Raw genomic sequence first — 15,991 nt, forward strand, 5'->3', positions numbered from 1 at the left:
CACAAAAATTGCAACGCAAGAAGTCAAGAACTAAATTCCAGCAACGGGGGAGGATGCAAATCTTAACTGGGCAAGGGTGGCAATCGTGTGAAGGCCACCACCAAAGCAACCATATCTAAACTCACATACGGTGGTCTTGAGCGACGTTGCAACTGAGAAGACCTCAGCAAAAGCAAACACACCGGATGTCAAAGTGGAGATTGCAGTAGCGACAAGCATCATGACGTCTGCTTCGTCTCCTCACAACAAGAAAAAGTAATATTTGTAACAAAAAAAAATTGTTACAAAAAATCAAAATTTTGAAACAAAAGGATTTTGTAACAAAAAAAGGGGCCGTTGCAGTATATCCCGTTACAAAAAGTTTTTGTAACAAAAAACGGAACTGTTACAATTCAAAGTGATATTTTGTAACAAATTTTTCTGATACAAAAAACCAAAAGTCGTTACAAAAGTGGTAACAAATTTTGATCTTCAAAGTATTTTTGGTGACAATCTATTTTTTCCTATCATAAAATTTTGTTACAAAATGTAACTTGATTTTGTAACATTTTTTTCTTTAGTTACAAAATACTATTTATTTTGTAATAATTTTTTTTAATACAAATTACACACATAATTTATCAAATTATATTATTTTTTAATTAATTAATATATTAACTAATTTACTCAACAAGTCAACATTTATATAATACATAATAACATAGATAGTTCAAATATCTTTCATTAACTAAGATTGTTTTATAAATCTTCAACATATAAACTTTAAAGTACAAACTAACAAGACACATTTAAGAACCCTAATAAACTAGATAGATACATAGGACAAGAAAAATAAGGAATTATAAATCTCCAAAATATAAACTACAAATTACAAACTCCATCATGTTCATACAGCTCCTTTCTCATTTCTCATGGAGAAGTTCTAAAAAGTGGCACACACCTGAAAAGTCCACCAAACAAAAAACACTAGCTTAAAAAACAAGATTTGTTGTTAAAATATAGTTAGTATAAAATTGTTGTTAGTATAAAATTGTTGTTAATCTGATATTTACACAACACTGAATGATGTTCAAATGAGTGATGATCATGTAATGAAAGGCAAAGTGACAAATATAATGTGAAACATTTGGAGTAGTTCTGGAAATATATAATCTTGACACTGATTTATTCAGTTGTCTTCTTATCATTTGATGACTGTTGCCTCATTCGAAGAAAATAATATAGATAGATTAAAGTTGAACCCAACATGTCAACATGATTGTTAATAATTAAACCCATCATGAATGGTCTCAATTGCTTGTTGACCTTGTATTCACTCTTGCTACATAAACTTCCACTTCAAGTTAAAAAAGGAAAATAGTTTTTGTTTTTTCTAACATCCAAATAACTTGATAATTGCATCCCTGGGTGTAGTTATATGATAAGATCATATAAAATTCTAACGTGAAAGGATTCATTCCCCTCCCTTCACCAAGGAGGTTGTGAGGATGGTGCTTTCAGTAAAGCCATGAGATCATTACAGCTTCAAAATGCAAAAAATGCCATTTGAAAGAACACAATATTCAGTAAAAACAAAATTCTAAAATCTGATAATGAGAATAGAATTTAAGATCCAAATGGTCAAATTTGCAATTCAGTTATACAATCTGTACAAAAGATTGAACTAGCCACCTTATTTCTATGACTATATGTCAAATTAACAAGGGGACTTGACCAAGATCATAACATAGTTAAGCTTATAAAATAATAACACCCTAGGTAGTAAAAACAACATTCAAGTAGTTTGCAACAAACATCTTTTATTTTTATCTTTTTTAGGTTTTCTCTGCCACTTGCCACAATTTTATAATTCATAAACCTCACAGAGTGAATTCCAAAAACAAACGCAAGGATCATGAAGCAAGCTGAATGACGGAAATTACATACCTTTTTAGACTCTGCATAAAGTTTCATGCCGGCAACAAAGAGGCAAATATCTTTGGTGGTTTCACTAACAGTTTTTATTTTGTGCTCTATTAGAATTCATCAACAGTTCATGGTGATATGAACTCAATCATGGGTAACAACTCAAGAGTAACAACTCAATCGATGGTATGAACATGTAAATAATTATTATGAATGAATTTTGTTGGGCATCAATCTAGCATCAACTAAATTAAGAACAAATTAAAAACAAAAACAAGTAATAATTTGAAGTTCCAATAATACTAAATTACTAATCAGAACAATTAAAAAAAACAAGTAACAAATCAGAAAAAAAACTACACAGAACAATAATCAACAGCCCTAATATTCACAAGTTCTGATAATCAAAAACAATATCCCTAATCAGAAGTTCTAATAAATTAAACCCTAGACTTCCATGACATTCATAAATTAAAATAGTTAATTTCAAAATAAAATTTCCTACCTCAATTAGCCGAAACTCGGTAATTAAACGCAACAAACCCTTCGTTTGTTTTTAAATCCTAGTAGCAACAACTTTTCTCTTGGAGCAGCAGCAACAATGATCTCAGTACCAATCATAATTGTTTAAGAGATAAATTAGCAACACTAGAATAAAATATGCTAACATAATTAGGATGAAAATATGACAGAGGAACAAAACCAGAAAGAGTGGCAGCAACCCCAATTTTGACATGCAATCACCGAAACCGAATCCCTAAGGTACCAACAGCTCAGAATCTCTAACAACTTATATTGAAATACTAATTTTCAAAGGTTCTGGAAATAAAAACTCTTACCAAGAAGGCGAAGGCTCGATGGCAGCTTCCAATAGTCAGAATGGCGGCAGTTTGCAACGGTGACATGACCCTGGAGACGAGGCAGCGGCGGAAGGTGTCTCCTTTTCCCGTCGCGCTCTGACCCTTCATACATAGCTCAGTTCGGCGACGAAGCAGATCCATGGCGCTGATGGAAGAACGGTGGTGACAAGCTCCCTCAACGGCGATACGACAGATCCGACGGCGACGGGATCCTCGGTGGTAGCGAACAGAACGGCGATAGCATGAACGGCGCACTGGCAGTGGTGAGAGTGAGCTGGGAGCAATGAACCACAGTGGCTCTTCACCCACTTCGTGTCAGGTTCTCCTTCTGCCGGTGACCCAACTGCGGCGGCGACGACAGTGCCGACTCGGACCCTTGACGGCAGCGGCTTGACAGCGAGCTGACGCGGTCCCCATCTCTCTCTGCCCTTGCTCGCGTCTTCTTCTCTCTTTGGCGCCGCTCTCCCTCAGCTGGTTCTTCGACGATGATGGCGACGCAACAGCTCCTGGCGGCCCTCTCTCTCTCCATTGACGGCAACTCGACGACGGCGGCAAACCCATCAGTGCCGCGTGACTCCTTCTTCCCTCCCCTCTCCTTTCCTTCCCCGACGCAACCCTCTCTTCTTTTCTTTCTTTTTTTTTCTTTCTTTCTTTCTCTCTTTGGTTGGCTGAAGCTGCAAGTGTTGGGGATATTGTGTGTTAGGGATGGCGGCTGACAGGGAAAAGGGATTAGGGTGTTGTGTTTAATTTTTAAGATTAGGGTTTGGTTAGGGATAATTTGAAATTAGGGATATTTTGTTTAATTGGAGTTTGACAAATTTTAAATCAAATTAGATTATATTGTATTAATTTTGAAATCTAATTTAATCCTTCAAATTTACTTTAAAAATATTATTTAATTATCAAAACTTGATTTAATTACTTTTAATAAAATAATTTCTGAAAATAAACTCCTTATGAATAATTAAATTAAAATTAACTCATAATAATATTTTTTCAAAAATTATGGATCTTACAGTAATTAAATTAATTATTCTTAAAATATTATTTTATTATTATTTTATAATTATTTTTAAACAAATATTAATTAAGATAAAATTGGAGATATTCAAGTTAATTTTTTTATTCATAAAATTTAAAATATTAAATTCAAAAATCTTAAATATTTAAATTAAATGATATAATTTTTTTATATTTTTTTCAGTTACTAAAATTTTAAATTATAAATAAAAAATATTCCGTCTAATATATAAATCTCTAAAAATTTATTTTGAATAAATATAATAAATTATAAATAATTTATTATTTAATTTTAAAATAATTTTAAACTCAAACTATCATTAATTTGACTTAAATATTTTTAGTAAAATAAATTTTTGAATATAAAATCTTAAATAAATATAATAAATTATAAATAACTTATTATGTTAATTTTTAAAAATTCAAAGTCTTACATTTAGTATGTTGAAACAAAATTTTTTATTAGTTACAAAAAATCTTTGAATTTTGTGACAAATAAATAACTTGTTACAAAAATATTGTATTTTATGACAAATTAATTTTTTGTTACAAAATATTTTAAATTTTTGCAACAATATAATCTTTTGTTACAAAGCATTATAACATTTTGTAACAAAACAACAATTCGATACGAAAGCCAACATAATTTGTAACAAAAGAAATCAAGTTGTTACAAAATATTTCAATATTTTGTAACAAATTTTCTTATTGTTACAAAATATTCTTATTTTGTAATAATAACTAATTATTGTTACAAAAAAAACTATAATTTGTAACAATTTTAAATTTGATACAAATTTTTTGTTACAAATGTTCTATTTTCTTGTAGTGTCTACTGACTCAATTTGTGAATTTGTTATATAGTAGGACAATGGCAGTGGCAGAACACCTGAGAACAACAATGGCATAAGAAACACGGCCAATAACGGCGCTGAGGACAACGTCGTTGCGAAGGGAAAGGCGGAAGATGGAGCCGAGATGGTGAAAGACAAAGCAGTGACGATGGAAGGCAGAGATCTCCGAACTTGTGGGATCCACGGCGTCCTTCCAATCATGGTTAATCCACCACCACTCATGGTGGTGGTGCTTCCTTGAGATCGTGATAGGGGTTCGGCAGCAATGCAAGATCCGACGCATGGGAAGGAACCATCGCCGGCAACATATCCTCTGCTTTCTCGATGCGGTTGTGAGCTTTCAAATGGTGGCAAGGGTGGTTGAGAGACTGGCAACAAGGATGCAGATCTTTTTGTGCAAGAACATGAACGAGAACATAATTGTCATAACCGAATTAGTGATCAAACCGATCAAACTACTGGATCACTGAATCAATGATTTAATTAGTGGAATACTGGTTGAACCAGTTGATTCTGTGTCACATAAATAAAAATATAAAATACTCAATAGAATCTACCTAAACATGGTGTTGATCGAAAAAATATTTTCGATAATAGTGAGTTGAATTGAAATGAGTAGAGTATTGTTTCTCGAGAAGGTACGCTTGTAAGTCTAAAGTTGGAGGTAATCAGTGCTGATGTGGATTTCGATTGTTTTGTTGATCGAGTAAGCCAAATCGAGTAGGAGATTCGATTCGAAGAATTGAGTTAGGCTTTTCGAAAAAGCTGATCGATTAGTTGTGGAAGTGGGAAGTTAATGGCTTTAATTGCAAGAGGAGATCATGGAGAATATCTTCAATTATGCAGCGGGAACGGTTACCAAGAGAGACTGCGTTTCAAAATTTGAAATGCCATATTTAATTATAATTAATTGTAAATTAATGAGAAGTTATGTAAGATTAGCCTATAAATATTAGGAAATCTTAGTGAATAAGGGTTGGAACTTTTACTCAGAAAAAATACTCTAACACTCTCACATCCCAGCAAATTTCTGAGTTTGCAATCGAGTTACATTTTTTGTAGGGTTCCTTCCATCTTCTTCTTTCTTTCAATTTATTCTTTCTGTAAACTTATCATTTCAATTAATTTTACTTTTACTCATCAAGTGTTCTTTATTTTCTTTAATCAATTTATCCTTCTGCCCTTTAAATCTTTTATGTTGAAGTCCTTGGATCAAATCGAAGGCATTTTTATTGTGTCTCTTTAATTTTACTGCAATCCTTTCTATTTGTTATCTATTTGGTTTTCGAAACTTCAATTTCTAAGTCGTATTTATTAATTTACAGATTTACTTTATTTTTATTTTCAAATTTGGTCTAATCAAAGATGCTTTTGATGCACTTCTAGAAAACTAGTACTCGCACAGAGGAGTAGGTTTCGCTCCCAGACCACTAGATATCAAACCACCATCGATTTGCTAAAAATTGACAAAACAAATTGGCACACCTGGTGGGACAGTTTTAAATCGAAGTGTGTCAAATAAATATTTTTCCAGTAATTTTTAGTGTATGCGATTGCAAAGTGGGAAAATCATTCACATGGCTGATGAATTATTGGGTAGGGCTAAATGTTGATTTTATGAATCAACCTCATTTTGTGTCTACTTTTCCCCAAGTAGTTCAAATGGAAGAAGTACCAAGAGGGGTAAAGAATCCGGAAATAACCACAAAATTTGCTGGAGAAGTTGGAGAATCAACTACTGAACATGTTGCTCGATATTTGGTCGAGATCGGGAATTTAGCTAATGATGAAAATTTAAAAATAAAAATTTTCCCTTCGTCATTAACGAAGAATGCATTTACTTGGTTCTCGAATCTTAGACCAAATTTGATCACAACATCGAATCAGTTAGAAACTGCTTTTCACGCTCAATTTTATCGAGGTGAAATGAATGTAGCAGTTACTGATTTGGTGGCTTTGAAACGTGAAGATAGTAAAACCATTGATGATTATTCAATACGTTTCAAAAACGCTAGAAGTAGATGCTATGTGTCATTACCTGAGAATGAGATAGTGAAAATAGCAACTATGGGGTTGGGATTCTATATGCGTAGAAAACTACTTAATGTGCATATTCCCGATTTAGCCTATCTGGCTGAAAAAGTTCGACAGACTGAACTTATGAAAAAAGAAAAAGAAAAATATAGGAGTGAACAGAGGTCGAAGAGTAAACCATTTACTCGTAAAGAAAAGGTGGCATATGTAACTATGGAATCCTCAGAAGAGGAATTCGACTTCGAAACAGAAGTCGATTTGGCTGAACTTAAGAAAGGTCCTCCATATATTTGCTCTTTACTGAAAAAACTTCCTAGTAATGAAAAGTCGAATGATTCAAAACTTAAAAGTGGAAAGAAGTATAGTTTTGATATCTCAAAATCTAATCAGATTTTCGACGTATTGCTTAAGGATAAATAATTAGTTTTGCCTGAGGGTAGAAATTTACTTTCCATAAAAGATTTGAAAGGAAAGCCTTATTGTAAATTTCATCAAGCAACTAGTCATTAGACTAACAGTTGTGTACGTTTCAGGGATTTGATTCAAGAGGCAATCATGGAAGGACGTTTGAAATTTGATGATGGTAAAAAGGAGATGAAGGTTGATGTAGATCTTTTCGAGGTTGATGCCAGTTGTGTTGAACCCTACTTGGGGGTGAATATGGTCGAAATGGCTTATGATTTCGATGTGGCTCTTGATGATTTTGAGTCACAGGTAAGGTTTGTATACCCCAGAACGGGAGATGGCTTGCTGGACTTTTTGGTTCAGCAGAAGATAAAAGACTGGGACGTATCTCTGTGTTTGTAGTGTAATGTTGTGTTTGATGCTGAAGTGGCAGCAATCTTTGAGAAGGAAAGGATGAAAAAAGAATTGGCTCAAAGGGAGGAGCAAGCACGCCAAAGACAGCCAATTCGATGTGTCGAAGGTTCTAGTTCAAAAATCTCTCAACATGATGTCACTGCACCTTTAAGTCGATCCCAGGCTGTAGGTGTTCAGTGGATTAGAAACTGTCAAGAATTCCAAAGGCGTGATCATATGTATCGACGTAACCCTCAGTTGGGGCATCAGGCACCTTCTCAGAATCAGTATGCCTTCTATCGGGGTCGAACCAGAGGTTATCCAAGAGGCAGAGGTGGAGGAAGAAGTTTCAATCGGAATAAAAAACTTCAAATGGAGACAGGAAAAGAGGTGAAAAAGGGGAAAACGCCTTCTGTGCATTCACGGATTGTCTTTCCTTCTGATGGAGAGACTTACCCTAAGGAAATTCCATCACCAGCAAAGATGGAAAAGGGTAAGGCAGTGGCTCAATCCTCTGGAATCGACAAACATAAGGACGTTGATGTTGATGAGGAATGTTTTGATGAAGGAGATGATGATATGGTAGGAACGATTTCGATCATTCCGACTTAGTACCTTGGGGAATGCGAGAGTAATTCGGATGACGATTATGATCAAGAAGATGAAGGGACTTTCTCTTTCATTCTCATGGAAGATGAGCCAGGTTTCTTTCCTCGTCCTACTGAAAGACAGATGTCTCATCTGCATCCCTTTCATGTTATTGCAATATTGAATGGATTTAAAATAAACAAGGTGTTGATTGACAGTGGGGCAGCAATTAGTCTTTTGCTCGAAAGGATGTTGGGAAAAATAGGAAAGCATCTTGATGATCTGGTCCCTACAAATATCGCTGTGACTGACTTTAGTGGGGCTTTTACACCAGCGAGAGGGCTGGTTACTTTGACTGTAAAAGTGGGGTCTTCAGAGAGACACTCTGTGTTTGTAGTGGTGCCATCGAAGGCTAGTTATAATGCCTTACTGGGGAGAGATTGGATTCATGGTGTAGGTGTTGTACCCTCAACAGTGCATCAGAGCGTGCTTCTATGGACTAAGGAAGGCAAACCTGAAATTGTCAAAGCAGATTCGAGTCTATATGTCGAACACATGCATGTCGATTTTCGGATTTATAATCAAAAATTAAAGCCTTTAAATGTTGATCGATCTCTAAATCCTTATAATTGTGAAGGTTTTTATTTGACTTCAGAAGGCCTTTCGGTAAAGTTGCGTTATCCAGACGTGGGTTTCGAACCGACTGGTTGGGACTGTCTTTCTTGAAGACTTTGAAGACTGCACTATGAGTCAGGGTGATGGGGTTCCTGATTATCTGGTAACATTACATAATTATTTAAATAATTTTCTGTTTTTAGAAAATAAAGATGATTCTTCTGATGAAGTTGAATCGGATAGGGTTAGTAAAATTGTTGATGGTAGTATGTTTTATTCGACGCTTCCAATCGAATTTAGTAATGATTTCCCTACTTCTTGTAATGAAACTAATGATGTGAGCCAGAATGCTGATTTAATAGCAGAGGCCCATTGTGTAGAAAATAAAATTAGTAATGATTTAGTCGAAAATCAAGTTTCTTCTATTTCTCATGATTCTATTGATTTTACTTTCGATTGTATTTACGATTTGGAGCCTTTAGGGATTTGAAAAATATTCAATAAAAGAGGATGATCACTATAAAGGGTTCGAATCTCAAGATCCTTTAGAAGAAATTAATTTGGGGACTCATGATGATGTTCAAATTACATATATATGTAAAGATCTTGTTGATTCTTTTCGAACTGACCTTTTCAATTTGTTGCATGAGTTTAAAGATTGCTTTGCGTGGGATTACCATGAGATGCCTGGTCTCGATCGTTCATTAATAGAACATCGATTAGTATTAAAGCCCAACGCTTGACCTGTGAAGCAAACCCCAAGACGTTTTGCTCCTAAAATCAATGTCAAAATAAAAGAAGAAATAGAACGTTTGATCAAAGCAAAATTTATTCGAACTACACGTTATGTGGAGTGGGTGTCGAATATTGTCCCTGTGATAAAGAAAAATGGGAAGTTAAGGGTGTGTATCGATTTTCAAGATTTAAATAATGTCACCCCAAAGGATGAATATTTTATGCCGATCGCAGACATGTTAATCGATTTTGCAGCAGGAAATGAAGTTCTTAGCTTTATGGACGGTTATTCTAGATATAACCACATCTTTATTGCGGAAGATGACGTGGCAAAAACTGCTTTTCGTTGTCCTGGGACGTTAGGTACGTATGAGTGGGTGGTTATGCCTTTCGGCTTGAAGAATGCTGGGGTGACATATCAGCGTGCCATGAATGCTATTTTTCATGAGTTTATTGGGAAGTTTATGGAGGTGTATATCGATGATGTAATGGTAAAATCGATTTCTGTGAGTCAGCATATAGACTATTTAAGAAAAGCATTCCTCACTATGAGGAAGAAAGGATTAAAAATGAATCCTTTGAAATGTGCTTTCTGGGTATCGGCTGGAAACTTCTTAGGCTTTGTTGTTCATAAAAAGGGGATAGCTATTGATAAAAATAAAACAGATGCGATATTAGCATTATCTGCACCCAAAACAAAGAAAGAAGTGCAATCGTTTTTGGGAAAAGTAAATTACCTTCGAAGATTCATCTCGAATCTTTCATATCGAACTAGGGTATTCGCGCCTTTGGTGAAATTAAAAAATGGTTCAAAATTCGAATGGACTACAGAACATCAATCGGCGTTTGATTCGATTTAATTATATTCATTAAAAGCTCCAATTATGGCGACTGTTTGCCCATCTGAACCTTTAAAAGGTACACAATTATGAGTTTAAGATTTATTTTTAAACTAAGAAAGAAGTGGTTAGTGATGAATGTGTTACCTGAGTAATTCTAGATCTTAGTATTAATTGAGTGCTGGGATCAGAATCGGCTGCATCTTTCGATTGAGAGGAAGCAGCAAGAGAATCCTTGTTGGTTGGTTCACTTTCATCAGCACTTTCACTTGATGATTGCAAAACTAGCTATTAAAAGTCCAGGATCAATTATGTTTCAAAAATGTATAACAGTGATATTCGAAGGATATTTCAAATTTGGAAATAGAGTTATGAATAAGGGAAATTACTCTGCGATAAGTTCTAGTAGGAGTCCTTCTGATCTTATGCGGTGGTGGCCGAGCAGCTTCAATTTTCCTTTTGTGTGTCCTTTTTGGAGAGCTTTCAGTAACAACTGCTCGAATAGCAGTTTGATGGATTTCTTCTAAGGTATGGGTATACTTTGAGTAATAAGCAAGTCACCATTCGAGACAGGATTTGGTGATAAATGAACTGCGTTCATAAATCAAGAAGTTGAAGCGGTCTCTTCGTTTTTTATTTTTTAAGAGACAAGTATTGAAATCTTCTTGTGAGGTTAGAGTAATTTGACAGAATGGTTCACTGTGTCGAGGTTGAGAAGTTGGGATAGCCTGAGAGAATCCCAATTGTCTTGCAATCAAATGAGGGGCGTACAAGGTTATTTTGACCTTTCCTTCTTATATTATGGCAGCCCTATTGGTATTACTTGAACAGCCAATAAGTGAGCCCAAGTTCGATTTGTAAGTTCTCTTTCCTCATTAATGTTAGGAAAGAGCAAACGATCGAGCCAGGCAGGACCGCAGTTGCGACGCAAAAAAGGAGTGAAATTGAGTTGATCATTATTAAAATTTCTGCAAGAATGGAAAAGAGAAAAAATAGTCCAAAATTTGTCTTCATCCGATTGGGCGTTTGGAAAGTTGGGTTTGTAATTAGACAAACGAAAATCCTCGATGTGCTGTTTATCAGTGTGGCCCCCTACAGGTTTTATCATGTAGTTTTCGAAAATGGCATTCAGCCATAATTGAAGAAGCCAAAGTGGACCTCCTATGTTGATTATTTTGTTGTCCCGGAGGTCAGAGACAAGTAGGCTAAGTTCTTCGAAAATGTGTCTGAGAAGAAGCTTGGCCAAGTTGAAAATTTTTCTCTCATGTAAAAGAGCAACTAGGGGAAGGAAAAGTTTTGACATCTGTACGCTTCGGGAACAGAACAGAACTGCATTTAGCCAGTAAAACAAGAAGGCAACATGTTCATCATCGGTGATTTCTGTACCATTTGCACCCATGTTATGGGCAATGAAGTCACTGTATGGGGTGTTGAAGGTGATGTTGTATTGATGCTGAGACTGCATGTCAGGGGTATAGTCTGGAGAATTTATGAGGAGCCCTGTAATAGCAGCTACGTCAATGGGAGACATTCCGATCATTTCACAGGGAAGGTAGAAGTTATTGGTAGTCCTGTTCTAGAAACAGGTCACTGCTCCAATCATCCAAAGATGTGTAGTGAGTGAAAAGTGGGAGAGTCTTAACAGTTCATGTATTCCTAGGGCTCCCCAAGTAGCACCCTTTGTAGGTTCGAGGCGTTGGTACCAAGTTGTAAAATCAAACCCTCGAGGTTTAATTTTTGGATTGTTTCGAAAAGGTTTTTGGTTGATGAAGTGAGAAATGTTAAAATTTTGGTTTATCAATAAATCTTTTGTTTGCCCTTTCAAGAGTTTCAATCGGCCCAAGGAAGCAATGTGTATCTGCACCGATTGTGAAGGGAATTAGAATCCTGGTATCATTGACTTGTAGATGGGGGTCATAAATGATTTTATCATTGATTTGATTAAGAATGCGAAGAGCTGGTGGAGATGGTGGTGCTGTTGCATGACCTTTACCCTTATCTTGAGTAACGGCACGAGAGGAAGAACCAGCCATTGTCAAGGAAAATTGAAGGTTGGGGATTTTGTGGGGAATTATTGATGCGAAGGGAGTTCAGAGAATGAGGAGTTCAAGAGATTCGAATAAAGAAGAAAGGGTGAAATTTAAAAGTATCACTGTAGCTGTTACTGTGAAAGGAATGCAAATAGAGGTAACTTCGTAAAGAAGATGAAGTGGTAAAAAGAGAAAGCGCAAGTCTCGGGAGACGTGTTGAGTAGCTTAGTGGTAATGGGGAGTCTTAAATGACAATTATTACTGGTTTTGAAAAGTAATGTCTTTTGGATTAAGTGTTTTATTGTTCGATAATAATATCGAAAGCAACCATATTAATCCAAGGGGGCAATTTGTTGATCGAAAAAATATTTTCGATAACAGTGAGTTGAATCAAAATGAGTATAGTATGGTTTCTCGAGAAGGTACGCTTGTAAGTCTGAAGTTGGAGGTAATCAGTGTTGATGTGGATTTTGATTATTTTGTTGATCGAGTAAGCCAAATCGAGTAGGAGATTCGATTCGAAGAATTGAGTTAGGCTTTTCGAAAGAGCTGATCGATTAGTTGTGGAAGTGGAAAGTTAATGGCTTTTATTGCACGAGGAGATCATGGAGAATATCTTCAATTATGCGGCGGGAACGGTTACCAAGAGAGACTGCGTTTCAAAATTTGAAATGCCATATTTAATTATAATTAATTGTAAATTAATGAGCAGTTATGTAAGATTAGCCTATAAATATTAGGAAATCTTAGTGAATAAGGGTTGGAACTTTTACTCAGAAAAAACACTCTAGCACTCTCACATCCCAGCGAATTTCTGAGTTTGCAATCGAGTTACATTTTCTTTAAGGTTTCTTTCATCTTCTTCTTTCTTTCAATTTATTCTTTCTGTAAACTTATCATTTCAATTAATTTTACTTTTACTCATCAAGTGTTCTTTATTTTCTTTAATCAATTTATCCTTCTGCCCTTTAAATCTTTTATGTTGAAGTCGTTGAATCAAATTAAAGGCATTTTTATTGTGTCTCTTTAATTTCACTGCAAACCTTTCTATTTGTTATCTATTTGGTTTTCGAAACTTCAATTTCTAAGTCATATTTATTAATTTACAGATTTACTTTATTTTTATTTTCAAATTTGGTCTAATCGAAAACGCTTTTGATGCACTTCTAGAAAACTGGTACTTGCACAGAGGAATAGGTTTCGCTCCCAGACCACTAGATATCGAACCACCATCGATTTGCTAAAAATTGACAAAACACATGGACAAACAATAACACTCTAAGTAGACTGAATAATTGCATTCAAATTTCAAACTTAAGAACTATTAATAGATCTTGAACCATATGTATAATATTCTGAACAATCAGAAACACACATTTACTTGATTATCCAACTATAGCCACAATCATAAAAAAATAGAATAAAAATCATGAGACAACAAACTGAAACAATTAAAAAATATTGCAATTAGTAATAGCCTGATAACAAACAAATGAACAAATTAAGCTTTCAAACCCTAAAATCATTTATTCTCTAATCTCAAATGGTTCTAATTATGATGATTCCTTTCTAACATAATAATCAGAAGTATGCATCAAGCTCCAATTGAATAAAGAAGGGGGAACTGACTTGGAAAATAGGGAAAGTCGATGCCATCTACTTCATGCTCCTTTTTTTCTACTTGCTTGACCTTCTTCTTGTTCCATCCTAAGTCGGTTCTGGATCTGGTTGCAGTGAAGGTACGGGAGCTGGCGGACGCAATGAAGGCGCAAGGACGACGTGATGCGAACGGAAGTGACAAACATGGAAGCGACAATATTGAAGCTGAAGGCGCAGGAGCTGGTGGATGCAGACGAGCCGCCAATGAGACGACGACCATGCAATGAGAGGGAGAATGTTGAGGCGCTCTGTTCTCTCCTTTGCTCATTTTAGACTTCAGAGTAGAAAAGTGACAAAGTGAGAGAGTGGGTTGGGGAGGGGATCCTTCAGTTTTGAAGGGTGGTTATAAAAAAATGGAACTAGTCTGGATTTTTTAAACCTGTCGGTTTGTATCAAAATCGGTCGGGTCAAACTTTTACTATTTCTTCTCCTTATCTGGTCCTATGCTCTATTCGGACCGGTCTCTTAGCCGGTTCACTAATTTTTTATCCGACCGACCGAGAGTGTCTGGTTTTTACAACTATGAATGAGAAATAGGGGAAGGTGTTGTTTTTTCCTCATGGGTTGGGCCTTCTGGTGTGGAATTTACAATCCACAACTTACCTGCAAGTGCACCGGATCGTACCAAATAATACCTCAGGTGAGTGAAGGTCGATCCCACGAGAATTGATGGACCAAGCAACAATAATTGAATTATTTACTTGGTCAAACAAGTACAAAGGAGTGTTTTGGGTTCAAATGCATTAAACAGTACTCAGAGAAATTAAAAAAGCAAACAGTAAACGGGTTGTGGAGATTATATGGGGAAACAGTTATGGTTTTAGAGATATTTATTTCTCCGGATTAACAATTCTTACCAACTACTTTAATCATGCAAGATTTAATTCATGGCAAGCTTTAATTGATTAAACCCTAATTTCTTAGTAATTTAATCTCCTCTAACCTAACCAACCGCCAATTCCTTGGTTACTTAATTTAGATTAAAGGTTTAAATTAGCCACACAAACCCTAAATACCCGAAGATAAGGTGATTATATGTCACATATCACGTTGAGTCCAATTAATTAGAGAATTATGATGAGTTCATTTCAAGCTGTTATTCAAGTGAGTTAACTTTTCCAAGATTCAATAAGAATTCAAGTAGAAAAAAGAGTTATCTTCTAATATACTCTAATTCCTAGGATGAAGAACGAAAGTAATCCTTGCATTTAAATCAATACATTAATCAAAATAGAATGACAATAATGTTAATCCATCAAAATAAACAGAACTCCTAACCTTAATAGAGGAGGTTTAGTTGCTCATGACTCAGAAAAAAGCTAGGGTTTCAAAAGTGTGTAAAGTGTGGAATTAGGAAGAGAGAGAAGAGAAAAGCCCAAAGGGTTGAATCTTTTCTCCTTTTATATCTAACCTAATTGATTTAAAAATAAAATAATAAAATCTAAACCCTAAAAGTTTGTGTTTTGTTTTAATAATAATAAAAAGAAAAGAAAAGAAAATAAATAATAACTAAAGCTAAGCTAACAAATCCCTTCTGTGTAATCCAAATATGCGCTACTAGCACTAAACATTAGGCTCGGCGTTTAGCGCCGCTGAGGCTGAGAAGAATTGTGCGGTTTCTGATTTTCTGATGCTAAACGCCAAGCTCGGCATTTAGGGCCACTAGCATGTGGTCTTGACATATTTTACGAAGCACCTGGCGCTAAACGCCAACTCAACAAAAGGCTTGCACAGCACAAGGTGCATGGCGCTAAACGCTAGGTAGCGGCATTTGGCGCCAGCTCATCAGAGTCAAATTTTCTCATTTTTCTTCTGCACGAACTCTGTCAAACTAGCCTAAATTTTTTTCTGAAATAAATAAAACCACAATGTGCCTCAAAGGTTGAAAACGACCCCGAGGTTGGCGCACAACAGACGCACGACGGGGAGGACTTGCCGTTCGCAATGATAGTTGCCGGGAGAGTGGCGCGAAAACAGCGGCAGCAGTGTTGGGCTGAGCGCCAAAAAGCGAGGCACGTCAGGTTGACCGGCGGAGGTGGAGGCAGTGTCGACGG

General features: G+C 35.7%; 1 protein-coding gene across 1 annotated transcript; it reads left to right on the top strand.

Moving 5' to 3' along the window:
* Positions 1–6,301: 6,301 nt before the first annotated feature.
* Positions 6,302–7,093, top strand: LOC107633383 (uncharacterized). Its single transcript, XM_016337019.1, has one exon. The coding sequence runs from the start codon at positions 6,302–6,304 to the stop codon at positions 7,091–7,093; it is 792 nt and encodes a 263-aa protein (XP_016192505.1).
* The last annotated feature ends 8,898 nt before the right edge of the window (positions 7,094–15,991 follow it).

Source organism: Arachis ipaensis, chromosome B3, assembly GCF_059453495.1.
Source record: "Arachis ipaensis isolate K30076 ecotype BB chromosome B3, ASM5945349v1, whole genome shotgun sequence".
NCBI classification, from domain to species: domain Eukaryota; kingdom Viridiplantae; phylum Streptophyta; class Magnoliopsida; order Fabales; family Fabaceae; genus Arachis; species Arachis ipaensis.